The sequence below is a fragment of the Strongylocentrotus purpuratus genome, unplaced genomic scaffold (genome assembly GCF_000002235.5).
Source record: "Strongylocentrotus purpuratus isolate Spur 01 unplaced genomic scaffold, Spur_5.0 spur5_scaffold_11, whole genome shotgun sequence".
Taxonomy (NCBI): Eukaryota; Metazoa; Echinodermata; class Echinoidea; order Camarodonta; family Strongylocentrotidae; genus Strongylocentrotus; species Strongylocentrotus purpuratus.
This window is the reverse complement of record NW_022145596.1, coordinates 16065049-16091031: the sequence shown is the minus strand read 5'-3', so window position 1 is coordinate 16091031 and position 25983 is coordinate 16065049. Positions and strand designations below refer to the sequence as shown.

The window sequence follows — 25983 nt, the reverse complement described above, 5'->3', positions numbered from 1 at the left end:
TTGAGAAAAAAATCATGTAAAATCACGTGATTTTTACCTTTTTTGGGGGTTGGGCCCCCCCCCCTGGCGCTCAAGGGGGGGGTGCAAATTGAAATTTTTTTGAGGATCAAAAAAAAAATGTGCTCACTACCCCCCCCCCCCCCCCCCCCCCCCCCACTGAGCGAATTTTTGGCCGGCACGTTTTTCAAATTTTCGGGAGCAAAAAAAAAAAAAAAAAAAAAAAAATGTGCTCTGTATGACACCAACCCACACCCCCCCCCCCCCCCCCCCACTGAGCGACTTTTCGGCCGGCGCGATTTTCAAATTTTCGGGAGCAAAAAAAAAAAAAAAGTTGGGCCCCCTCCCCTAAGAAATCCTGGATCCGCGCCTGACAAAGACCACTTTTTGTGTTTCCCTTGGGCGGTCGCTATAGACAGGTTTGACTGTATCAAGTTCAAATGGATACGCAACATAATCCCAGGGTCTCATGACATCCGTCATTAATCAATCCCGTGTAATATCATTGTGGTATTTCATCTTCTTTCGGCCTTCTCGACCCAGGTGTGGGTACGTGGTAGGATCATCCCTTGAGATGCACTGTGTGCTGGCCAATGCTCCCGAGCCGATACAGGGGTGATCAATTACAGGAGTACTTAGGAGCGTGTAGAGACTCCACTGCACAGGAACAGAACTTTTTTTTTTTTAAACTGCATCTTTACTTCACGACTGCATGATTTTGTCACAAAATGCAAAGACAACTGCAAGCCAATTGAATAAATACACCACACAACCAAAACACAAATTTGAGCAAAAATCTGCAAAATGCCTCAAGATCCCATCTTTCCTCAATGACAGCATGCAAATGGACTCATGATCTGAAAGAGTTGAAATAAACAATGTATACAGCATATATGCGTATGTTGCATGACGATTACTTAATTGTTTCTTTGTTACTTCGATGAGAAAAAGTTATAAAAGTGCTCCTGTATTAAAAAACGAAATACGTCTCACAGTGGTGAGTTACACAAACATATCTCCTCAAGTGATTTATGCATATCATTTGAAGAGTGTGGAACAGCTTTCCACAAAGGTCCACACAGTTTGAACTGATCCTTTTTGTTCACTCTATCCGTCAACAAAGGTGAGCATTGTTCGAACCAAAAGTATCCAAACTATGCATGGTCGAACATTCACCATTCATCAATCAGAATAACGTCTCACACTATGGATGGTCTGATGATATAAGTGGTGGTGGTGGTTATTTTACCTGACTGCTAAGAAAGCATAAATGGTTGTTAGTAAGCAACCAGAGGATCAACGGCTTTAGGCCCTCTCTGAGGGACCTTAGGTTCTCTCCGAGGCATATAGTTCTGCCCGTCTAGCTCACTGTTCATCAAAAATGCTAAAGAGGGGGAAAAGGGGACCATCTCATTTCTTGAGGGTACCACCATCATTGTTCTTCGGCCTGTAGCTCTCCTCCCTATTCTGCGACAAATCCTTGAGCGCCTTTGTCTTCTCCATATCGAGATGGATATACTCCACCTGATCTTTTGGCGAGGTCGGCTTAGGTGGGCGTGGCAAGGTCGCGGGGCTGTCGCTGTCGTGATCCAGCTCCAGGTACTCCACCGTGTGGCTCCGTGGTGGGAGGGTAGGCGAGGCGTGAGCGTGGATGGTGGAGTCGATGCTGCCATGACGGGTCTGAAATTGATGAGACTGGTTTGTCATATTGTGGCCAAGGCGGCGATTAAGTTGTTATATTTAGGGGGGATGAGGAAGAAAGAAGAGAGAGAGAGAGATGAGATGAACACTTTGTCAGTTTGATTGTACCATTGCAAGATGAGAATCACTGTTACTTTTAATACTCGTCGAATCGTTGAGAGCCAGAAGGGTGATGTATTAAAGGTACAGGGTTCACACCCTTCTGGTTATATGAAGACAATTCAATGTCATATTTTGCAGTGCTTTAATCTGATACGCAAGCATACTTTGATAAAATGTGTCATGCAAATTCTGATCTAATGTGATGGTGATCTTCTTCTTCTATTTTTTCCCTTCTTTTAGGGGGGGGGGGGACATTTAAAGTAAAATCAAATCAAATAATAAAGTGTGAGTGTGGGCTAGAAGTTTAAGTGTGCTTTTATAGATTTTTTTGTGATTTCTACCTTAAATAATCGTACATGTTGATTCTGGACATTTCCGATTATCAATTTCTGGAAGGGGGACTATATTCTTTATGCAACTCATAAGCAGTCTACTGGATTGTGTTTCTTTGATTCAGTGTATAAAACCTTTATCTGAAAAAAAGGAGGGGGGAGGGGCGTGAAAACAAATAAATCGGAAAGGGACATATTGATCAATCTACAAAATGGTGGGGTGTGGGGGGTGGTGGTAGCAGTGAATCTTGCAGTGGTACAACGCAAACAAAAACAAAAGAGAAAATAAAGAAAACAAAGATGAAATGGAAAGTGCAAGGTTAGGAAATGTACAAAAAGGGAAGAATGGTAACATATTTCATGCATATTTCATTTCTATAAAATAAAATTCAAAATTAATTTAAAATAAACTTAAAATTCTTGTGATGTAAATTTACAGCAGCAAAGCAAATTAAGACTAAGAACTAGTCTACATAAAAAAAATGGTCTAAAAAAAAAATCTAAAACCATTCCAGGTTTCATTAACAGGCTTGTATCTCTACATATACATGTATACAAAAACAATAAAACATTTCCTGATACCAGTTATAAAAGTAAATAAAAAAAGTGATTTGTTTAGTTTAGTGGTGCTATACGTCTCACTGCATTGAGTGCTTTGTTAAAAGGTGTTGCCAAATTGTAAAAATTATACTAATTTTTGCTGTGACAACAATAAGTGTACTTTAACATCAGAACAATTTTGCAAATGGGAAATTATCACATTGCAGCACACTTTTTTCTTCACTTCTTAGAATCAAGTTTTTCTAGCTGAACAATTCAGTCTCTACAAAATATGATTATTAATACTATTTCATTTTCCAATACCCTGTTTAAGAATGCAGATGTTACTTTCATTGTCATAGTTGTTTTTATTATTGTCACCACTATGTCAGTTTATGCTTTTCTGGTGTTACCCTTTAATGGAATGTGGAAAAAAAACATGAAGATGAACCAATGTTGTCATTATCACTGGTATTGCAGTTGTCACTGATACAATTGTTACTATTATCACCATCGTTGGCATTGTCAAAGTGTCATCATCATCATTGTTATCGTCATAACAGTCACTGTCATTGTCCTTGTCATCAAGGGTGTCTTCCTCTTTGTTTTCATTATTGTCCCTGTCACTGTCATTATCGACATCATCTTCCAAGTTGCTATCATCATCATCATCATCATCATCATCATCATCAACATCATCATCATCATCATCATCATCATCATCATCATCATCATCATCATCATCATCATCATCATCATCATCATCATCATCAACATCATCATCATCATCATCATCATCATCATCATCATCATCATCATCATCATCATCATCATCATCATTGTCAATCATCAGTGTCATTGTTATTGTCCTGTTTCTCATCATTCCCAATGTCGTCATTGTCACTGCCCTTGTCCGTGTCGTTGTCACTGACGTTGTTATTGTCATCATCATTGCCATTGTCACATTGTCATCGTCTCCATCATCATCATCATCGTTACCGTCTTCCTCTTCATCTGCATCCTTGTCATCACCCTCATCAACATCCTCACCCTCATCATCCCATACTCACCTCTATTCTGGGTTTGGTGTGAGGAGATGAGTCTTAGAAGACGTAGGATTCGTCCATCGACGGAAGAATGGAGTCAGTGTCATTGTCATCACTATAGTCAACGTCACTGTCATTGTCATGGTCTTCTACTTCGTCATCATCATCATCATCACCGTCATCACTGTCATCGTCCCATACTCACCTCTATTCTAGGTTTGGTGTTAGGAGCCGGGTCGGGGAAGACGTACGGTTCCTCCATCGACGGAGGGATGGAGTAGGAATCGTGGTCCGGGTGAGAGCTGCTCGAAGAATGCACGCTTCTGTGCGGGCGGGGCGGGGTGCCCTGGAAACCGGCAGGCTCTCTGTGACTGTGTCTGGACATGAGGAGACAAGAAGAGAATGAAATTCACCGCTTTATAGGCGCTTTACTCAAAACAAATCTACTTTACTTTCATAGATTCAAGATTGTCATGTACATGTAACAACACCCTCGTCTTGATATAATGCAATGGATGGGGAAAAAAGGGGAATCGTTTCATTGTCTTCCGGTACTCTAAAAACATTATGTCAATTAAGTTCAGTTCAGTTAAAACCACACAAAACATGATATAATATGTTTATTTTGTTCCATTGCCATGTAATACAAAGATTAATACAATGCTATATGAAAAAAAATATTGATGTGTACACAGAAAGCGAAGTAATGACATTTTGTCTCATAAAGAAATCTTTTTATGTAATAATAATAATATTGAATATTTTTATAGCATGCATATCCACCACGAGGGGTACTCAGGGGGCTCCAATATTAGCCAGGCTCTGCTAGGCTACCATTTTGGGTGATCACACCATTCAAGGAATTTCTTCCTACCGGTACCCATTTAACACTTGGGTGGAGAGTGGCACGCAGATTAATTTTTTGCCAAATGACACTTCTACACTTCTATTTTGAGGTTAAATTATAGAAGTGCCAAACATGCATCTTTGAAACTGTCGCAACAAGATAAGAACATGTATGCTCTTATGAAATGAGTATAACCCAATACAAGCTCTCTGTTATTGGAGTGTTTACATTATCACTTTAGCATTAAAGGAGTAGTGCTTTCTCACAATCATTTTAATAGGATTCCTTTGTTTTTCATCAGTATTGATGTACTGAAGTAATGAAGTACTATGCTTAAGTTTAAATAATGGCTGCTAGGAAAACAGCACCATGCCACCTAGAAACATAGTACTAGGCATGTTAAAAATTCACCTTATTATTATTATTCATTTGCTGGTAATAAACTCAGCAAGGTGCATGTATGACTAATTGACTATGATTATGAATGAATATCAAGATTTGTCAATGCAGCAAAATAGTATTTCACAGCCCCTGTATCATGTCATAAGACTGGCTCAAAGATGAGGTGGGCATCACAATAAACATTAGGTGGGATTTGTCTCTTTCAGGTGTCACAAACAAAGGTGTTGACACACGTCCCCTGATCTATTTAAGTAAATACTATTTCCAATTTGGGGTAAACCCTTTACAATAGGCCTGTCATCATCAGACCGAGTTTGCCAAATAGCCTGCTATTTTAACTATCTCGATCTCAAATTAGCCAACTAATTTGCGTTTTCATCAGCCCGAAGTTGCAATTAGCAGGATATTTGGTCGAGAAATCTTGGTCTTGTTTCCAAAATATCCAGCTATTTGGGAAATAGCGGGCTAATTTCGCTAGTTTGTGATGAGCGTATCGGTCTGGTGAAGACGCAATTTCGAGCTTTGGGAAAATATCCCGAGTCTGAAAATAGCGGGTTATTTTGCAACTTCAGTCTGATGGAAACAGGCCTAATTAGAGTAAATATGCTTGCTTTGTGTCAAAGTCACTAGAGTATGAAATCCAGGTATACATGTACAATGGCAAACTGTCTCATATCTCTTCACACAGGTAACCTAAATAACCCTTATCAATAAATATTTTTAAAAAAACATCTGAAGCATGGATAGAGAAAAACAATTCCTAGACTGTCTGACTAGCTGCAGAATGACAATAAATGAAAAAACTTCAAATACAATTTAAAAGAAAGAGGAAATGCATCAATAAATATTTATAAGCTTATATGAATTTCCCTGGGTGAATAGTTTGTTTTTCTTCATGCTGCTTCCTCTTTGAAATTCGTAATGTTTTTCTTGTCGCAGTACTGTGGCTGCGGGGGAAAACCCTACTGCTTGCTTGGACAGCAGTAAATACGTGATTGTATAACTAGTGCAAACTTTACCATGTCACAACTATCTCAAATCGGTTTCTTTGCAGGGATTAGAAGATAATGGTTGGTTTAATCACTTGAATTAGCCCAAAAAGGAACAGATAATTTATTAAAGCTCTACATGTATATGTAATCTGAAGCCTGAAAGGCATTAGATAACATAAAACAGCAAAGTAACACGACCTGAAATCTACATATTGCCTCATGACTGGCATCCCTAATGAACAGTTGCGCAGGATCATCGAAGGCTATATATATATTACTGAAAAGGAGTGATGTCTCAGTGTCACATCAGTGGTCTTGTGACTGCGATATACCAGTTTCAGACTAAGTTAATGCCCTTTTGTAAATCTAAGTCCCTAAGATAGGACTCAAAGCTGTAGGTCCCCTTGGGTGCTCATCTAAAGTACAAGCACATTTTAGCAGTCGGGTAAAATACATCTGAAAATCAAAGTATATCCATCTGGTGCCGGCTTTACATTACATAGCTATTTTTGTATTTTCTGAATGATATCCCCCCCCCCCCTTAAAAAATAATAATAATACCTTACCATAATGGCCAATTTCATGAGAACATATTCCTTCATGAGGAAGTTACCTCTGCTCTACATCTCAAAATCATTTTCATATCATGTTTCTTTATCACAGAGCTCAGTATATTGAAAGGTCATTTCAGTGATATCCTTAATTCCTTAAACTATCATCTCTTGTTTTTTTTCATGTTGACCTGCCAATGAACAGACACTAAAAGTTACATCAAATATTGAAGCTATGAAAAACATGGTCTGCTGAGTTAATGCCATTCTGGCTCTGAAAAAACCATATACGATTTTAAGCTGTCAAGAAAAGTGTCCTATCATCATATTTCCAAATGATGGACTTTGAAAGGGTTAGCTATATCATGACCCGATAGCATTTAACCTTACAATTCAAACATCGCAGAATGTACTGTTTAGCCAAATACCCACTTCTAGGCCATTGTTGTGGCTTTAAGGGGTGTTGTACTTTGATATGTGTGTAAATAAAGAGAGAAATATGCATGGAGAAGGAAAGAGAGTGGCAGACTATGTCACAAAGATAGAGGGGTAGAGCATAGGAGGAAGGAAGAGAGAGAAAGAGAGGGAGAGAGGGAGAAAGAGAAAGAGAGGGGGGGGGGTAAGATCAGAGTTACTAATTACTGTATGTATCAAAATGATACAGAGAGAGAGAGAGAGAGAGAGAGGAGGGATTGCAAGAGAGAAAGAGAGGAGATAGGCAGACAGATCTATAGGCAGACACATAGGCAGAGACAGAGACAGAGAGAGAAAGACAGACAGAGAGAGAGACAGACAGACAGCGAGAGAGAGACAGAGAGAGAGACACAGACAGAGAGAGACAGACATAGGCAAACAGAGAGAGACTGATAGATGGAAAGACAGTCATACATAATAAGGAAGAGAGGAAGATAAGGAAAGAGTTAAAGATATATGGTGATACAATACACAGGGATGCCAGTCAGTTTTACTCACTGGGCCTCTGAGTGAAAAGAAACCAGAACATGTTAAAGCCCCATATGTGCTGTACAGTATAAAGCCTGAAAAAGCCTGAAATGGGAAGTTGTCAGGACCTGAAATCAGGCAAAAGTCTGAAGACTGGCATCTCTGAATACAGAGAAAAACTCGGAGAGAGGAAAAACATAAATTTAGAGAGAGAAAGAAGGAGGAATTATACCTGGCATATATAATACAGAGTCAGGCTTATTTACACACAGAATTAGAGGAAGTTTATATGGTATTCTAACATCACAGCTAATTTAGACAGCTTACACAGTATGAAACAACAACTGAACAGAAGTGGATCTAATTTCCTGAATCCTTCAAAATGGAAACTGAAACTTTTCTCTGTATGTTAAAAGCTTTAGAATCTCTGATCATTTTTTATACACAAACACTTCCTATATTAATCTTTGAAAATTATAACTTTCACTTCTTTGTTTCTAAGCACCAGCAAGTCCAGCATGAAAGAATAAGTTAGATTTATATCCTGCACACGTACAGAGAGTTGGGTTGGCAAATTTCCTACACCAGGAAAGTCCTGAAAATTCACAAACTTGCCGGATAAAAACTGTTCCTAAACGCTTCAAATTGATAATGGTACCACACATGCACAAGCATTAGAAAGCAAAGCAAGATATAATCAAACATAAACTAACAGACAAAACAAAAACCAGAGAGGACAAATTAACAGACAAAACATAACACATCATTCAGAGAAGTGGTTCATATCATTTGATCCAATTAAGAACATTAATACCGTTTTCGCACTGGCAAATTTTTGCTTAACCCCGTACTATAGGTGGGTTAAGGGGGGTCTTAGCCCCACCTATAGTCCGGGGTTAAGCCTATTCCACTTTCTGTTCAGACTCGTATTTAGCAAAGAGGGCTAGCCCCACCTATAGTACAGGGGAAGCTGGCCCTGCAAAATAGCAGGGCTAACCTCGCAATTGTGGTGTTAACTCCGCAATTGCGGTGCCAAGCAAATGAATGAGAACAGAAACGAAAAATAGTCCGGTACTACGCAATGGAGCGTATCGCAGCTGACCAGATGCGAAGTAAGGAGCCTACTGTCTAATCAAAGACGACGTATTCATGAATATGCATTTTCCGTAAAGCACTATCGGTGCGAAAGCTCATATGAAGTCCCCCTGCTAGTGCGAGCAAGTACGCAGCTGCAGAAAATGCCCTAATGAATATTCACGATATAGAGCTAGTCCGGGGCTAACGAATTGCAGTGAGAACAGCGTGAATTTTCTTATTCCGGAATAGGCGCTAGTACAGGACTACAAACAGTGTGTGTGAAAAGCCAAAACAGTTAGTCCGGGGTTAAGGATAGAAAGGGCTAAGCAAAGTACGGGGTTAAAGGGATTGTTTAACAATGTTAAATCTGAGATACACGGCCCTAAGTGTTATCAGTGTCTGTGATATGGTGTAATATTGAAGCCCTAAAAAAATTGCGCTTCAAAATGATCAAGAAGTGCCTCAAAAAAGTAAAAAATCTTTGAGTGACCGGTTTTACCATACTCGTTTTCCCCAATAGACTGTAGTGTTATGAAAACCGTCAGGCGAACGGTTTTCAAAATTTGTAATTCCAATCATAAATATCTTGATAATCAGACAGGCGATCGGCTTGTAAAAGTCATGGGGCTCCTGACTGACCTAAAGGTTTATCATTATCATTGCATCATGAGCTAAATCCAGAATTTTGTTTCAGAATCTGAGACAAAGTTACCGGATCCCTTTAAGCAAAACCAGTGTGAAAAGAGTATTACAAGAGGAGCACAGGCAAACAAGAAGTGCCACAAGTCCCTGACAAAGGCCGACAAAGACCGGCTTGTACCAGTTATATTGTACAATGCATTGTTGAAGCTTAATCAGGTTTCAATGTTAATGACCTTTGACCTCACAACAAACTAAACAAAATGACTCTGTTTACATTTGAGAGGAGTAAAAGATCTGTGTCAGAGATCTGCATAGAGAGTAGTGCCAAATATCAATACAATTGAAAGCATTATTAGGTACACATGTACCGCTAAGAATGAATTAATCCAGTTTTCTATTGACTTTTTAGGCATTATTTCTCATGGATGATCAAATCCATTCCTTGCATATATTGAATGGAACTTGTACTGAAATATTTTGCGCTGTGATTACGTAGTTCAATCCGCACAGGTGAAGCATGACACAACTGCCTTATTTGATTCGATGCCGGCTCATGACTATGTCACCTATACTTGTATTAAAGCCTGTCTGCACTTGTGTGGCCAGGAGGGATTAGACCACCCAGCGTGGTCACTGACAGGTGGCTATCTCATCAACTCAGCTCTAAATTAACATAAGAAAAAGGGGACTATGGGGGATCACCAGGTACCACTTAGGCATTGTTGGCTATATAGAGGGCGCAAGTAGCTATAAGTAGTGCAGTGGGGCTTTGAAGAGACGTGGTGACTTGTTGGTAGAGAAGTCTGCACAGTGGACTGTGAATAGGTCAAAGGTCAAAGATAGCGAGTGGACCCCTATACTCTTGATGTAACGCATGGACTGTGAATTCCCTCCTTTCTTAAATATATGAACATTAGGCCCGAGTTATTTCGGTTTGTAAACCAGGCCCTGATTAACTGTCCCTGATTTGATTTCTCTCATCCCCTACACCAATCTTCTCATGTGGGAAAACAATATAGTTTGGGCATCTGCTTTGAACATGCCTTTTGCTGGCAATAGAAAGATGGCCAGAAATTCACCTTTTTTCATAACATACTTTTACACCAAGTGAAATTTCATGCCACAGTTCATTGTCCTATAGAAAATATTATATACCTCTCTTTAGTATGTTGAATAAATCAAGTCATCTGTGTGCCTCGGGTCATGACAGGATGTAACGTCCCCTTGAGCCTATAGAACCAGCTATGCCTTTTACAGCAGTCAATAGATTTCATTAAACAACTACAGTATCTATTCTTGGAGACCTGTTTTTAAAAGTCCATTTTGCTTTCAAAATAGTGAATATTTCCTCGTTTTTCTTCTCACTAGTCATGTGAACATGTTCACAAATGCAAATTCGTGATCACTCACATAATCTACAGGTTGGAGAAGGATAAACACTAAGAGAAAATCACTATTTTAAAAGTTAGATGCACATAGTTTCTCATCATCGTCATCACTGTTGATGTCTTATCGGCCATGATTTCTTGACAGAATTTAAATACCTTGATGGTCTCTTGCTGAAGCTCTTTGTACGTAGGTTCTGGACCGGGAAGTCTTGTGGAAGCTCAGGACCCGTAGCATAGAACGATCCTTCCATACCTAGCGTCTCTGGGTTTAAAATAGCTAAAAACAAACAGACAAACATACATAAATAATAATGATGATTTATACTCTCTTGTCTACAGCGCATTTATCTATGATATGCATATAATGTCCCTTGTCAAGACATTAATCTACATTTGCCATACTCCACCTAGGTGAGGTAAATGGGTACCCGGTAGGGTAGGAAGAAATTCCTTGAATGCTTGAGCACCTTTTCACGGTAGCTCGGCTAAAGCCGAGTAAAGATATGATTGCAGGGCCCTCAGGGAGAACAGTATGTATACTGATGAGGCTACCCTGGGTAAACAAGATATATTATCATTATTACATCCTGATGCAATTCCAAAGAGTTTGGAAAACTGCTACCCTGGAGTTCTTGCTCCGGCTCTAAAATTATATGAAGTGTACAATATATTTCCAGATTAATCCTACCATATGCAATCTCTATACTACACCAGGGTTGAGAGTGGCAAATGTGGATTAATGTCATGCCTATGGGCAATAGCATGTCTCAAGGATTCCATATTTTGAGATGTGCAATAGCTCAAAACTTGACAAATCAATATGCTCCCATCCAACAAGTTGAAAATGGATTCACAGTAAATTTGAATTAATACACCCGTCAAATGACGAAGTTCTTTAAAAAAGAAGTAAAGGAGAATTTTAACCTACATGTAAATTTGTAAGCGGTCATTGATGCAGTTATGGTGGGGTCTGCTTGCTATTTATAAGGGCCGCTATTCATTTTGTCATGCTTTATGGATAGCGGTCCTTATGAATAATGGTCCTTATGAATAGCTCTCCTTTAATACGGATAGCGAGCTTGACCCATTATGGGATGTTACCTTTCGACATCAAATACATCGAGCTCTAGATTGTATTAAAATAATAGGATACCACAGGGAAAGGAAGGTACCGTATACATACTTGAGTCTGTACTCCTGGGCTTATTCCTCCTGTCAATAGGGGGCGGAATACTATCTCCGCTGGCCGTGGACGAGATGCTGATCATGGAGCTGGTGCTCTGGCGCGGTGGCCTGCGGGGTACCACCGGAGCCGAGGAATTCATCAGGGTGTACATCTCGGGGCTTCCCTCGTTCTGGCTCTGCATGTGCATGTAGCTCTCCTCTGTGATGGGGGCCCCTAGTCCACCCTTAGGAGTTTCACTACTTCCTAAAAGATTTCAAAAGGAGATCCATGAATGATACAGCTAAACCCCTCAAAAAAGCCAGGAACCTCAAGTTCAATTGATTATACAGTCAAACCTGCTTTAGTGACCACCTTTCTACAAAGACCACATTTTTTGTTTACCCTGAAAATGGTTTCTCATTGAAACATGTACTAAAGGAACCTGTCTACAAAGACCACTTTTTGTGTTTCCCTTGGGCAGTCACTATAGACAGGTTTGACTGTATCTCCTATGTTTAGTATCAATAGAAAAGTTGTTTATTCTTCTTTAAAATGATACCCTGTCTGTTATGATTTTTTCAGTCATGGAATGTGCATTACATCAAAATAAGGGGCGAGGTCAAAGGTGGAAAGTTTTCAACCGTGCATTCTTCTTGCTTTGAAGAGTGTAGGGCTGCTGTGTAGTGCACTGCATAATAATAACAGTGCTTACCAGTGCATTTTGCAACTTTTTCAATGTTGACCCTGCCCCTTATTCTGATGTTACATGATGTAGTGCTCACTCTATGGCTGCAACATCATAACAAATATGGTATCATTTTAGAGGGGAATAATCATACTTTCTATTGATATTAAACAAAGCAATAGTTATCCCATGACAAGAGAGATATGATTGATCAAACTTGAATTTTCAATTATTATTATTTGTTTTTAAATATTTTTTTTTTGGGGGGGGAGGGGGGTTCTTTTGCTGAAATTTCTGGTACCATAACAATTTCTTTAAGACAGTTTATACATGAAGGACAATTAGGCATTGGAATGGATTTAATATTGAAAGTGAATGTCAAGGTCTATTACTAAGCATTTATGGGTACTTTAATCTCCATCCATCCATTGATGGCAGCTACAAGTAGCAATGTGTATTAGATTATGACTATCATATTTTCATTGCGTAGTCAAACTGAGTGGTTCCTGTACTGAGCTATAATAAATATATGCTCATTATGAAAGATCATTTATGTTAATTGGATATTCATGTGTGTATGTATACAGTTCAGTTTCATATTACAGTGCTTCATACGTTATGTTATGCCAGTAATCAAGACAAGAACATGGCACTTATGATCCTTGAGCAGTAGATGATGTTAATCAACAACAAATCTTTGCTCACAGTTGAAGCACGAACATACAGACGACTCAAGCGAGTACAGTACGTAGAATTATAGTAACCAATGTAAAACATGCTATGAGTAGATTGCTTTTGCCAAGGTTGGATTTCCCTTTAATATTGAAAGTGAAAGGAATCTATTAAGAAATTGGTGGTTTTTCTCATCCTGCACAAGTGGTTGACCAACAAATTGAAAAATAATGACAGATATTTAATTCAGTTCAGTATGTGGTTAAACTAAGTCAGTATTTTACTTAGCATTTTCCTTGGCCAAGTAGTATGTTTTGAGGGGGAAGTTCACCCTGATATAAAGTTGGTTTAAGAAACTTTACAATCATACATTCACCCTAAATATAATTAACAAAATGTGTTTTTATACAACCCCTGTATGAAACAAGTCTATTTAGTCATCAATACAAGTCTATTTAGTCATCAATACATGTAGCTAAGAAAAATAAAAGTTTATGAAATTTTCTGTAGAGAGCAAATTAGAGAGGAGCTCACAAGATACGTCACAGTTTTGCCAATTCGTGTTTCACTAACGACAACTGAAAAAACTCATAACTTTCCTAGTTTTTAATCAGATATTGCTCCACTATCACTAATTTTCGTTCACCCATTTTTCTGCTGTAATTAAAATCAAGATAATATCAGGGTCATATGCAGATCACATCAGAGCATTTTACTTTTTAGTAAGTCAACTATATTCAGGTGAAGTACTTTCTGATCACCATTGTGACAACACATTGTCAATTCAAAATAATGCATTAACATTTCTCATTAAATGCGTGTTAAATTGTGCTGGGCTTACGATGACTGCCTTTGAAACCCACATGCCTGCCTATCAAGGCCTCCAAAATAATTGGCATGAGTCTGCTAGGGAGCTGTCTTAAATCTAGGGTAAAATACTTAGCCAAAATCTTGAACTGTATACCAAAGTTGACGAAAGTATTTTATCTAAGCCGAAATTTTTTATCTAAAACGTTATCTAATACGTTAAAATTCAAACTGATGACAAAAGGCAAGTACATGATAGTACTATACAGTATGAGATCAATTTTGTTACAAGACGTCGTGAGACAATGTATGTCAAGGAAAACAATTCATTATCTCATGATTACTCCTACAATTGATATCCTGAACAACTCTGAAATACTAAAATTCTTTAAGTCTGAAAACAAAAATGTTATCCTTCCAAAATCAGAACTATTGGACGAGGTGTCTACTTTACCTTGCATGGCCATATAACTCCCTGGTGGAGGCTGACCGTTCATGGTTCCAGACTGACCATTCTGGAAACCCATGGCTGGAAAGGTTGCTCTGGAGCCAGCGGACACGGTATTCGACCTCATGGGAATATAGCCTTTGGGATTGAAAGAAGAGTTCGGTCTAGCCAAGGCATTGGCTGTACCAGCTCGCTTGGTGTTCACATACTTGACGGGAGGCTGTATCACCTGGTCCATCCACATATGCTGGTGGTTGGCCATGCTTGGGGGATTCTTTGTCTCGATGCTTGTCAGTCTCCGTCTCATTTCGTTGGGTGAGAAGCGATGGTTGGGTGGCATGGGCGCAACGTAAGTTTCATCAACGCTCGACGGGGGCGTGGAGGGGCACATAGTCAGTGGCTTTGCTGGGCGGGGTGGGGCCTCCATGGCCGTGGAGGAAGGACCCAAATCCTTGAAGACACTACCGAAGGAAGAGTTTGATCCGATGGAAGCATTCAGATCCATTGCAGGGACAGGATCATACGTCGAATGTTCCAGATCACCGTTTGTAAACGACTGATTGGCATTCTGTTGAGAGATCTCCTCAAATGACTTAGCCAAGTTGTCGGTTGATTTACTGATCTGTTCCGTATTTTTGAGATGTGAGGGGATTTTCTGCATAGGTGTCTTCTGCATGGGACTAGGTAAGAGATCATACGTGCTATCGATCTGCGGTGACGTAGGTGGAATATCATACAAAGTGTCTGTTTCAGCTTCCAAACTTAATCTGGAAGGGGGTACCTGATAGATGTCTTCCGTGACAGGTGGAGGCGGTCTTGGTGGAGGGACTTCGTAATTTGATTGGGGAACATTACCCTCCACCGACTCAAAACCACTCGATCTCCTATCGTTAAAACTTGGGACTGTGTCGTAAGTCTGCCCCGTTACCAGCTCATCAGAATTTGAAAACGAGCCCCTGTTGCTGGATGCTGACGATATCTGCCTATCAAACTTAAAGCTTGTCGGATCCTTGCTCGCTGGCACTACCTTGTAAACAGACTCTTCAGTTGTTCCTGAAGGTCGCACAGGTATAGGAGGAGCATCCTCTGTTATCCTTACCGGAGGAAAATCATAGATATCCACCATGATTCCTCCATCAATCTGCGACGTTGGTCTGGAGTCTGGTGGGGAAGGTGCCGAGTCACTAGGGGCACTGCTGGAGGAGCTGCTCATTGTATCGGAACTCTTTGGTTGTCCGGCTTGCAGCGCATGCTGCGAAAGTGTTGTCTTCGCATTCAGCTTGGGTGGCAGACCATTGCTTGATGGCCCTGTCTCACACTCAGCCATATCAATGTAGGATTCATTGCCATTGGTAAGAGGAGGCTGTGTGGTAGTGGTAGTTGTAGGAGGGAATCCCGCATTGAGGGGTGTCTCTGCAAATCTTGCAGGAGAGCCTGGGCCATCTGTTTGGTCCGAGACGGTCGATACTGTCAAAGAAACAACAGAGAGAAAAGAATCAGCTTACAATAATCTACTCTATGCATAGCTATAATAGGAAAAGAATACTGTGTCTATGAAATAAGAAACAAAGACTTCCCCGAGGCACATGTAAAACATTTATAACTTGGAATTTCATTGATTTTATAATCTTTTTCTTGCCTTGTCCACCTTTAAAAGTATTGTATGTTCTTTTCCTTCAACTTAATTGGGATATTTTACTCATTTGAAACTTCTCTTCCATAGATTCACTGATTTCTAATCAAATTCTGGCTGACTTGTATGATTTCTATTTATTGCAATCAAGTCATAGAACCATTGACGTAAGAGGAAATCAGTGCACAATAAAGATAATACTTGTGTACTAGTCAACTACAATGTAAGAGAAGCAAGAACAGCGAGTGGACTTTGTATATTCTTTAGAGCTTACTAAAAAATATAGAAAAGATTGTCGGCATGTTTTTATAACCGGCAGCTCTGATAAGAAGTTTTCATGTTGGTTAAACTTCCTCTTCGGGTACAAAGACTTCCTTCTAATCTGCAATGGTACTATGACAACATGTACATATTATGTTCATCGTCACCTCTGTTGACTTTGATCAGAAGGAAGTAAACCTACATGTATGAACCGGGACCTAAATAATACAAGCTTTGCTTTTTAGTAGATCCCCCACTTTATTGATTGATTTATATGATTGTATTCTCTGTTATAACTTTTATCATGTGCATTATGTTTTCTATATTGTATGTTTAGTTATAATGATTACCATTGTTCATCATGTTCAAATATTTTATCTTTGATAAAGTGAAATAAATAAACTTGAAACTTGTTACATTACAGAACAATACACTGAAGAAAAATAACTATACCCATGCATACAAATTCTTTGGATCCTCGTTATAAATGTGGAAGTTTTTCAACAAAAAACTGTGGCATCGTTCTAAATTTGTATTACATGACTATGAACATGTATTTATAGATTTGTAAGACAGTTTGGGTTTTGTTTTTCTTACCCTGTAAACTCAATGAACTGTAATTCAGCCCTTAATTGGGTCGCTATGTAGAATGAATACCAATACTACTACTTCTATTTCTAACAAGTCAATGCAAAGCGTAGCATCCCCTCGCAGGGTACAAATGACCTATACGTCAGAACATGTTACCTTTATTGGACTATACTATTATATTACTAGGCAAGGAAGTTAACCACATGTATATGTGTACATGTATTTTGATACCATGTATCTTCATATCAAATTTCATTAAAATCCGTCAAACAATACTAAAGTTATGGATCGGCCACCAGATTCGCATATTTAATGAGCTATGACCTTTGACTAACATACTCGGAAATTGAACTTGGCTGTGTTTTGATACCATGTACCATCATATCAAATTTCATTAAAATTTGTCATACATTACTCAAGTAATCGAATGGAAACCAGATTCGCATATTTAATGAGCTATGACCTTTGACCTTTGACCTACGTACTCCAAAATCGAACTTAGCCTGTATTTTGATATCATGTACCTTCATATCAAATTTCATTAAAATCGGTCAAACGTTACTGAAGTTATCGATCGGAAACCAAATTTGTTACGGACGGACGGACGACGGACGAAAGGAAGGACGGCAGTGTTTCTATATCCCCTCCGACGTGAGGGGATAATAATAAGCCATTGCCAAGGCAGTCAAAACACTAAAGTTTGACAAACAGTGATTGTTATTGTTTACGTTTGTTCTGACAAGTGTTGCTGATTGGAGCTAATAAAGTTCAAGGTAGGGATTCTAATTCAAATATTTTGGTGCCTTTTATCAGTGACCTTTGGCTTAGAGGTCACCTTAAAAAAAAATCACAGTTGATGTATTGTGTACATTGAAAGAGGGTTGCATGATAAATCTCTGTTTATTCTGAATTTGCGGTTGTTTCCGATTAGAATAAATACAATGGGGGTTACATGCCCCCTTCCACCCTCCCCCAATTGCTCCACAGTGATTGGAACATCAAGATAACCAATAAAAACAAATATGGAGAGGGAATATTTCTCAACTTGACATGACATACTTCAGGCAATTTGGGCAATTTTCTCTGAGATCCATTAACATGTCCATGTACAAAACCCACTCTGATGACAATAGAAGAAAACTTCTGTCGTATTTCATGAACCTGCATTTTGGGGGTCTAAAAAGTTCTATTTTTTTTCGTCAAAATAATTTAAATATAGATAAGTGCCAACTTTAACCATCTTTTTAGCATTTGTATTTCTGGCATTGTATTTCTAGCATTGTTATGGATTTGATTACTAAAAAACTTCAGAATACCGGTGTACATTTAGCTCAATCCTTATACAATATACAATCAACCTTCCAAGAAATTCTTCAGATCCAGACCCTCCCTTTTAAAGCAATATTTGACCACTAGTACTCACATCAACTTTAAACAGATAAACCTTAATCTAAAAGATATAGAATGAGCACTTTCTAAATACTACAGTATTACAAAATTTATCAAGCATCGAATTCTGAGCTGAAATTCAATTTCCGCAAGATACAATACAATCACACTTTCGATCACAGAAATTTATTGCACCTCAAAAAAAGCCATATAGTCATGGTACTTATAATGGGGATTTCCCCTTGTAAGTTTCATTATCACCAATAGACCACAGTAATTGAAATAACGTGCTTTGGTCATAAGAGCAGAAGGAGTTTTAATAAATAGAGGAAGAAAGAAGCAAAAATGGCAAAATATATGATTTTTTTTTAAATGTCATCATAATATGTTGCAGCCTTCCTACATGTACATGTAAAATATTCCCTAGTGGATTAAAAAACAAAAATCAAAGCATTATAAATCAATTCATTGCTTGATGACAGTAGGATTTCTACAGCCTGTTTGCAGACTTGGTATCACAGCTTTCCTAGGGGGACATTTTAATCGAGTATGTAGCTTATTTCTCGACTTTTCCATCTTCGATCTTATTTACTGGGTGCAAAGATGCCAACCTTCATCAACAAAAAAAGTATTCTTGTTTAAAGAGCAAAAAAACAGTATTTTTGGACAAAAAACAGTATTTTCAAAAAAAATCGCCCAATCGAGCAGCTTAAAAAAAAAAAGCAGTACCACATACCGTAAATCTCTGTGTTCAAGATGCACCTCTATGTTTTGGGCCAAGAAAAAGAAAGAATTTTTTTTTTTTTTTTTCAAAAAACCCATCCCTTTCATTTAACTGCGAGGTGCAGTTGATGGCGCCGATTTGTGCTTATGAACTTGTCACAAATAATATTAACAGTGTCGTTTTTAGAAGAATGTGTAAGATCATTTATGTAAATTAAAAACAGTAGAGGACTTAGGATAGAACCTTGTGGTACACCGTGATATTGAGATCTATTAGAAAAATTAAAACCAAGATGAGAGACAAATTTGAGTGTTGTTCTAGTTTCCGAGTGGTGAGTCAACACTCCGATTACTGAGCTGGGAGACATTGCCAGCCATAGTGGCAGGTGGAGGGGCATAAATCAAAACTTGAAAGAAAAAAATTAAAACAAAATATTTTTTTTTTTTAATAAAAAAAAAAGAAAATTAAAAAAAAAAAAAAAAAAACGTAACATACAAAAAACGTACTGCTGTATTCATAGCAAAAAAAACGGAACAAATACGGCAACAACGGAACAGTTTACATCTCTGCGGGTGTAAGCCACAAATTTGTTTAAATAATTTTCCATACCCGTTTCATAAAACAAATAATTCATGTTTTGAAGCTCATACATTAGTGATAGGCACTGAGCTTGGTTATTAAAGTTACAATGACACAGACAATGAATTTGAAAAGTCTTGTTCATTATCTGGCATATGACTTAAAGAGAAGGTTGAGTTCTGGGAAGAGGTGAAAAATAATTTGTGAGCATTACTCATTCTTATTATTCAAGTGTGGAAGAACATCAGTTAAGACATGTTCCCTGAAAAGCATGGCTCTTCAAATGCCTTCATATTCTAAATATGCATGTAACATCGTAAAAATCGGGGGGGCCGGCTTTTTACGCCACGTGTTCGTGTAGTCCCATATACATCTTTCTGTGCAAGTGTTTGTAACTTTACCAAGACTTGGCCAAATTTCTTATCATTTTGATGATTCCAGAACCTTGCAATACACACAAATTCTTATATGCTAGATGATCAACCTTTTCTGGTCGGTTCCACATCGTTTCTTTCACAATGCAATCGCATGACTAGAACTCAACTTCATCTTTAACTTGCATGTGGTGCATATCACTGATGCACTCACGAACATCAATTATTTGTATAGTAACAAAGGTCTACCTGGGGTCATTAATATCAGTACTATGATAAGGAGTTGAATGCAGGTCACAGTGTGCTTCTAAAACTAGTCACCTTCTACTCTAAAATCTACCGGTATTGAACTTGATGGCTTCAAGTAGGAGTTTATGACATGGTTTGAACTTTGAACCCTGATTCATCTTGCTTAGATAAACAAAAATATGTTATTCAGTCAAAACATTATACAGGATATATTTATTGTTTTATGTTGATATCATTGAATTACCTGTGGTCATTATTATCAGTAATGATAAAAAGTTGAATGCAGGTCACAATGTGCTTCTAAAACTAGTCACTTCTACTCTAAAATCTACACAGTGGCAATGAAATATTGAACTCGATGGCATTAAGTAGGAAACTGTGACATGGTTTGAACCCTGATTCATTTTGCTAAGATTTAAACAAATATGTCAATCATTCAAAACGTTATTCAGGATATATTTGTTGTTTTATGTTGGTATCATTGAATAGTTTCATCGAAAATGGACCAAAGATTCATTTCTTGCTTGTAATCAAATGCAACTGACTTTGGAAAGAGGGCCCTGGATGGACATCTCTGGTATGATCAATCAACCAGTTTGGTTGGAAGACACATGCTCCAACAAAAATTGCTCTAATGTCCCACACTAACCAAATTCCCAACTTCAATCCTCTACACAACACGTTACCTTCCTAAAACCCTGATGCTAATCCTAACCTGAAACCAAAATGCAACCCTTACCCTAGACAGAAATAACCATCTGGTATGGGTCATTCTTTAATAAAACTGATGTTTGTCAACATTCCCAATGAGGCACCAGCTGTAATCTCAGCTGAACAACCGTTGATATCAAAGAATGAAGCTTTTGATCTACCCTAACCCTAATTTTATATCTTTGGTGGAAGAAAGCCTGAAGCAATTATTGCCAAAGCATATGTCGTGGTATGACCAATGTGGCCAACTGCTGTAGATGGCCATACTTACTGGTGTCCTCGGACTGGAAGCCACAGGCGGTGCAGATACTGTGCACCCAGCGCAACATCTCGTCTTCTGTCGCCGTCACCAGGAAGTACTTGCGACGCTGGGTCACGATGTCGAAGATGTGGGCATCCTTGAGTTTGCTCTTGGTCTCGAACGACAGGCCCTGGTCTACCTGCTCACATTCTCGAAGGTTGATGGTTCCTTTGAGCTTGGTGCAGGAGTCGTCCTTGAAGTACTGGAGCAGGATCTCACCTTCGATGCTGCACAGCTGGAAGTAACGTTTGCACCATCTCTGTAAATGGCGAAGAAGAGAGAAATGGTTTCATGAAAATATTATTTTCGTTTATTTAATTTCATTTATTTATTTCACTCTCTTTTTAATAAAAAACATCAAAAGTATATACATGTTTGTTCATTATCAACATAAAATAAAAGGAAGTGGGGAATCATGAAAGCCAAAATTGGCTTGAATGGAATGATCCCCAAATAAATACTTAGCATAAACTTACAAGATACAAACTTATTTTATATTTAAAAAAACATTGTACAGAGGAAAGATAAAGATGAAATAAGGTAAAGACAGTACAGGAAGATAAGAAGACGGAAGTTACAACTTCAGTTTCACGTTCTACATAATAAATGACAATTTCATTTTGTTCCGCTTAAATAACCCTTTTACATATATTTGAAGCATTTCAAATCATTCTATTGTCCTGGCAAAAAAGGAATAGTCTCCATTCAAATTTGTTAGGGGGGGGGGAGTATGGAGACTGTGTAAAAGAAACGACGCATTCACCATCCAGTATAGGCCCATTTACACGTCCCCCCAATTATTTTTTTTGACTGCCATTTACGCTACTCAAAGAACCTATATGCAACTAGCGACGAAACACCAGATTCTACCAGAATCTGAGAAAAATCAAAGATTTTTGCTTGCAGTGTATTAAAATGAAGCTCATGTTAAAGTCTGTTCCAATGTTTACCCGTTTTATTTCCAATTGGTTTCATGAATTTTCATCCAGATATCTTGGGCTTATCAATTATTCAGTTGGTTAAGTTGTTACAATTCAAGCCAGCATGTTCTTATTCTGAGAAACACAGATACACAATCTCTTTCCTGGTATTCGATAACCATAACAATTTACAAAGCATTGTACGCCTGCACGTGCCACGTACACATGGTGGTACCTACCGGTAATATATCAAACATGTGTACAGACCTTAGCAAACTAATCTCTCACTTTCAATGATTTATACTGGTCCATGTACCTGCATGTAAAGCCTACAAAGTGTTGGCCCACGTAAAAAATGTTTATTTCAGACCGTAAATTGCCAATTTGCCGACGTCATGCACCCTGATTTGATGTTTGTCAGTTATCCAAGAATAACTAGATAGGCGTGCACACGTACCTGCAACATTTAACCTAGCACTTTAAATGAGCAGGCATTACGCAGCAAAATAAATCCTCATAGGAGAGTAGGGATCCTATCTCCCCGAGGAAAGTGTGCACAAAGTTGTTAAAATACACCAGGGATGTCATAACTACATTGCACTTATTACTGTACCAAGCCACTGATCCATGCAAGCATAATAGGCGGTGTCACACAGAAGCCAAAGATCCGGATTTGAGTTATCCTCTTAATTGCTGTCTGTCATCAATTATCCCATTAAAAAATCCTCTAACGAAGCAAGAAAATTCTCCCTTGAAAGGATTTTTCAAGGGATTTTTTAAGGGATATTTCTGTGTGACACCGCCTTATGTCATGTAAATATGGTTAAATACCAAATAAAGTAAATTGCAAGTCAATTTCACAACTTGAAATACACATAGTATACAGGTAACTTACAATTGAGTTGAAATTCCAAAGCTGAACAACAACATCTTCTTTCTGGCAACCAGCTAGCACACTAAAATATCAAAGTACACACTGCATACAAGCCTACTTTGATTGAAGTGTGTGAATCTTTCTAAAGTGGTTGTTTCCATTTCAAAGCCAAAGAGCAGTATGATTATCAGACTGGATTTCATCCAACATGACAGGAAAAAACACCCCTAAAATGGTCCTTTGCAGGGAAAAACAACCAACCCAACTGCGCTATCATCAAAACATACTATCCTGTCAAAACAATCCGGTTTAAGTATGACACAACTTGCAATGATAACAATTTTATTTTTTTATTTCAAGGTACTTGAAAGTAAATCATAAAAATTAAGGGCTTCTGATACTCTAAATATTGCGTGACAAATCTGTCTACTTTTCAAGCGGTGGGAAGTGTTTATCTGTTACATTGTCTTCCTATGGTCTTCCCAAATGACCAATAAAGCATAGATGTTGTTCATAACCATGCTTTGTGGCAAATCCCAATTGATGTTAATTGTTTAAAGTGCATGTAAAGTGCGCACATAAGTACCATGTATACGATTGTATTACATTACAAGGGGTATATACATTTGTACATACTGATAAAATAAAAAAACTACAGTTGTACCAATTAACAGTAACTGCCATTAATCTTGAAACTTTAGCTTAACAATACCAACTTGAAAACGCACGTCCTCACAGTTCACCAAAGTTTATCATTACATAAGGATAAATCCTATTTATTAGAGACTCAAATTAATTATATCTGCTAACATTGTTAGAATGCTAGATGTTTGTCTGCAGATCATTACCAAAACTCTAAGGTAAGGGGATAAGGAGTAAAAATGGCAGTGATTAAAATATTTTTCTTATAGCTTTCTGGTAGAAAGGGCCTTTCTAAATGCATTCTAGAGGAACAATGAAAAAAAGGTATTTACTTTTCAGGCATGTTATGACAGTTGAAACCACTTTCATTTTTCAATGAAAATTTATGACTCTTTCAATTATTTTATTACTGGGAAAACGCCATAAAAAATTACCACCATATTTAGAACCACTGCTTCATGTAAACAAATCAAATGCTCTTTTTTTTTTTAATTGTGACTAAGGAATCGGTATGCTTCAGATCATTTTATGAGGAATTAATCAGTTAAAAGCATCCAACACAAATTTCAAAAGTAAAAACTTTGTTTTGCGATGTATTTTTAGATGCCACTATGGTTATTCACAAATGTAAACTGTTTACCTAAGTAGGAACTGAAAAGTTTTAAAGATTCTAGAGTACCTGTTTCCACTCACACCTATTTTCCATGTAATTATCAAGAAATCATAAGCATGACCAAACACGTTTGTTAACAGTTTGCATTCTTCTTTCACAAACTGACCTTTGATCCAAAACGTAATTCTCTCAATGCCACTTTTGACGACATTTAGGGAAGTACACAGGAGGAAGAACTTACTAGAAGAATGGTAGGATGTTTAGGGTATGAAAACGATATATAATTGCCAAACAAATTCCCCAAGACCCATCTTAAATTATTTGATCAAGGGGAGGTGGAAGACGAGAGAAAGTGTAGAGGTCACTAGGCAGGAACCTCTTGCTGAAGTCTCTTCCTGTCATTGTACTCATTACGGTAGCTTGGAACAGAGAGTTGGATATCAAATGTATCTGATTCATGTGTAAATGAGAATGACCATCCATTTCTCAGGGTTCTCAGGTCAAGCAAAGCTTGTTGAACTCTGGTTTGACCTACAGGCCACACAAAAATGCTGCAGATCCAATTAAAGACCCTATCTATCCGATGAAAATATAACTTTATACCACCAGAAAGCTGAATGAACCTAGAATACAAAAATATAAAGGAATACTGTAGGTATTTGCCTTTTCAGTATATTGCACAAAAGTAAATTAAAAACCTCATTTTTCGCACCCCTCCAAATTACGGGTCAACGGGGGTCAAATTTGCCACAGTTACAGTGACGACATAACATGTGGACCCTATCACCTCACCTTTATAGCTGAGGCGATGAGATGTGCTTAATTATGCAGAGTCACTGTGAAAATGCATACTCCACATAAGATGATGTCATCAAGGCGTTTAATAATAACAATAATAATGTCATGTCGTTCGTGTATAACACATATACGTCCCTATGCCCTTAAAAAGGATTTTGGATATTATTACCCAAGCTTTAGCTCCGGCAACTGTATAGTGCCCAGAGCATTCAAGGAATAAACCCTACCAAGTACCCACTTACTACACCTGGGTCGAGTGTGGCAAATGTAGATGTTCTCTGAGAGCTAAATATGCTAAAGTCATATGAAACTTAAATACCTTTTATCACAACTCACTACATATGACATATAAAGTTATAAACCACAACAGACAATCATCTTAGTGTCAAGCATTCAAAATGAATTCACTTGAAGGAAAAGGAAATTCTACCTCAAGTAGCAATAAGCCAAACTCTATAAATGGATTCTTTGAATGTAATGCAACAATACATGACTGTATCAAAACATATTTCTATCATGCAGACTAAATAGGATTACTAAGCAGAGCAAAAAAAGTACCTCTGACTTGATTTATAGGAAATTATCATACTGGGCCTTTCTGTGTTGTAAAACTGGATTCAAATCCAATTCAAGGAATATCCCTGATGAGATTATTTGTACATGTATCCCTTTAATAGTAGAAAAATACATACCTACACGTTCATGTCAATACTTTTATACAAAACATACTGTAGTTGTGTTGTGTTGTGTCAGCGCATACAGCACATACAGTGTGTACATATTTTGTATAAAATCCAAAATACAGTGTGAAATACTGTGTTTCAATGAAACTAAAGAGAGCTATTAAAGATAAGGTATTATATTTCATAAATCTTCCCTGAGTCGCTATTATTAAAGACCACAGCAGTATTATTTTCATGCAAATGTTTATGTAAGATTGTATGCCATAAATACAGGTACTTCATTCCCTACATGTTGGGGGAAACTG

At 38.0% G+C, this 25983-nt stretch overlaps 1 protein-coding gene across 2 annotated transcripts in view; it reads right to left on the bottom strand.

Annotated features, from left to right (window-relative positions):
• Positions 1-680: 680 nt before the first annotated feature.
• LOC100893661 (GRB2-associated-binding protein 1) overlaps positions 681-25983 on the bottom strand; it is a 39605-nt gene continuing 14302 nt past the window's right edge. Inside the window, exons 2-7 of one of the 2 annotated variants that reach the window (XM_011670968.2) lie at positions 21119-21407; positions 14343-15803; positions 11743-11988; positions 10716-10836; positions 3924-4095; positions 681-1692 (exon numbers count right to left, since the gene is read on the bottom strand). In XM_011670968.2, coding sequence (XP_011669270.1) covers positions 1408-1692; positions 3924-4095; positions 10716-10836; positions 11743-11988; positions 14343-15803; positions 21119-21407 — 2574 coding nt within the window. In that variant the 3' untranslated portion in view covers positions 681-1407. The remainder of the gene's footprint in view (positions 1693-3923; positions 4096-10715; positions 10837-11742; positions 11989-14342; positions 15804-21118; positions 21408-25983) is intronic. The other variant, XM_003729009.3, reaches the window with a different exon arrangement.